A 2,788-nucleotide genomic window follows, 5' to 3' on the forward strand; every position below is an offset into this window, starting at 1 on the left:
TGGACATCTTTAAACTAAAAATAAGGTTCAAAATGGCTTATATTTACAAATTCCCAAGGAAGATTAAAACAACTTCATCCTCTCTACTCAATGCCAAGATTTTAGACAGAGAGCTCTTTGCAGTTCTTTGGTAGGATGGTTATTTTGCCAATTACATTTATACCAATGGTGTAGTTCACTGGGATCCCAGCTTTTACTGTAAGCCTCCTGTTACTCTTTACATCTGGACTGAGCACTTATTCATGATCTCAATAATGCTATGTAGTTAAAAAAACATCTTCAATGCTAAAGCCAGTTTCACCATTCTGCTACTTTCCTGAGTTCCCATTTTCACTTAGTGTTTATTCTGTGCTGTGCTTATTTAAAAACCAATTAATTGTTGCTTTTGAGGAGATTGCTAATATATTTTATCTGAAATTTTTAGTTGTTGGTTTAAGTAATTAGTCCTTCATGTATGACCACAACATAATATGAAGTTCCTTTTTTTAATTGTAAAATTCTTGAATAGATTTCATTTTGCTTCCCCACTCCAATTCAGTCATTTGAAGGGACATTTCTTTCCAAATACACTCTTTGAAAAAACTAATGTAGGTGGATATTTACACTATTATGGATGGATGTTCTTTTCTGTATATTGGCTATACTTCAATAAATTGTTCCTAAAATATAAGAAATACAAAATTATGTGGCAATTTATTTTTTATTGCACTGTTCACAGGGCAATCATCTAGCTGAAGAGCTGAAAAACAGAGTAACTTCACACATTCATAATTTAATTAATTAATTGATTAAAAATTTATTGAGGCAATCATATATTTAATTTTGATATCCTTAGAAAACTGGAATAACAAGTGATTTTTTTTCATTTTTTTCCCTAAATACTTCAGAAGCCCATGGCAATGGCTGAAGAAAGAAACAGCACTACAGTTAACAAGTTCATCCTCTTGGGATTCTCTGAATTTCCAAAGCTCACAGTTGTCTTCTTTTCAATATTCTTAGGGATCTACCTCATGACAGTGTCCTGGAACCTCGGTCTCATCATCCTGATAAAGATGGACTCCCACCTGCACACACCCATGTACTTCTTCCTCAATAAACTTGCCTTCTTAGATATCTGCTATGTTTCCACCACAGAACCCAAGATGCTCTCAGACTTCTTTCAGGAGCAGAAATCCATCTCCCTTATGGGGTGTGCCATGCAATACTTCTTCTTTTCAAGTGTAGCTCTGTCTGAGTGCTCTCTTCTGGCAGCCATGGCTTATGATCGATATGCTGCTATTTGTAATCCTCTGCTCTACACAGCCATCATGTCTCCCAGCCTCTGTGTGAAGATGGTAGCAGGATCTTGTATAACTGGATTCTTTGGCTCATTTATCCAAGTGTATGCCTTACTTCAGCTCCATTTCTGTGGGCCAAACATCATCAACCACTTCTTCTGTGACCTGCCTCAACTGATGACCCTGTCTTGCTCTGACACCTTTTTCTTACAAGTCATCACCTCTGTGCTCACAGTGATCTTTGGACTTGCATCTGTCCTGATTATCATGACATCCTATGGTTATATTGTTGTCACCATTCTGAAGATCACTTCAGCTGAAGGAAGGTCCAAGGCCTTCAATACGTCTGCTTCTCACCTAGCAGCAGTGACCCTCTACTATGGCTCAGGGACCTTTGTGTATTTATGCCCTAGCTCTGATGATTCCCTTAATCAAAACAAGTTGGCTTCTGTTGTATATAGTGTGCTGATCCCCATGTTAAATCCATTGATCTATAGCCTAAGAAACAAGGAAATCAAAGATGCCCTACACAGATGGAAGAAGAGGATATTCTCCTGACATTATTGATTATGGGTTGTCTTCTAGGGCAAAGACACAAAATGTACAAAACAATGTATGAAAAATACAAATGATAATAAATGATCCTTATGGTAGATTGTGTAACTCTGCATTAGTATCTACATTCCCTCCACTTCCTTGGGGAGGATTAAACTTCTTCATCTCTTTGAAGTCAGTCTTGTCGATGTGACCTCATCTAGTAAATGAAACATATGTATCATATGTCCCTTCCAGGCAGAGGCTTTATATGTTTGTGCCTTACCACCAGCTCTCTTTCCTATACACCCATTAATAGCTGAGCTGGAGGGCTGATGGTGATGATGATGATGGTGATGATGCTGATATTTATGATGCAGGAGAAGACCAACAAGCTTACATAAAAAGGACACACAATGTTAGCAAGAAATAAAACTTTGTTTTAAATTGTTTGCTGCTGTTACATAACTCAGTTTATGGTAAGTATTATGGAAATTTGTACAGGTAGTGATGGGCTGTTGTAAAAGAACATAAAACTTTAACATTTGTAAGTGTCTTTAAGGCAAAGTAAAAGGTGTCAAGGAATCTGTTATTGCAAGCTGGAAGGATAACAATTCATGTTTGGCACAGTAAAACATTTGGTGCAACAATCTTCTGTGATAACTTGGAAAGGATATTATGTAAACAATGAACATATAGCTTTAGGTGAAAAAGTGGGAAAACAGAATGCTTGTGGCACATGTTATTTGCTGTTGGATGCATTTAACAAAGTTCTAGAAGAGAAAAATATGCTCAAAAAAACAACTAGTAAGGTTTTAAATAAAAATGAAAGAAAATCAAAAGAGAAGAAAAGAAATTTGGAGACTTGTAGAATTAGACTATATAACTGAGTCTCATATCTAACTATTATATGTAAAAATTAGAAGAACTCTGATAAAAAAAAAAAAGGACCAGTTAAACTCAGTCTTCCAACAAGG

At 36.1% G+C, this 2,788-nt stretch overlaps 1 protein-coding gene across 1 annotated transcript; it reads left to right on the forward strand.

The window, feature by feature from the left end:
- The first annotated feature begins 893 nt into the window (after positions 1–893).
- Positions 894–1,835, forward strand: LOC119538713 (olfactory receptor 1440-like). The gene has a single exon (XM_037841836.1). It carries the CDS (start codon positions 894–896, stop codon positions 1,833–1,835), a length of 942 nt encoding a protein of 313 aa, XP_037697764.1.
- The last annotated feature ends 953 nt before the right edge of the window (positions 1,836–2,788 follow it).

The sequence above is a fragment of the Choloepus didactylus genome, chromosome 6 (assembly GCF_015220235.1).
Source record: "Choloepus didactylus isolate mChoDid1 chromosome 6, mChoDid1.pri, whole genome shotgun sequence".
Lineage (NCBI taxonomy): Eukaryota > Metazoa > Chordata > Mammalia > Pilosa > Megalonychidae > Choloepus > Choloepus didactylus.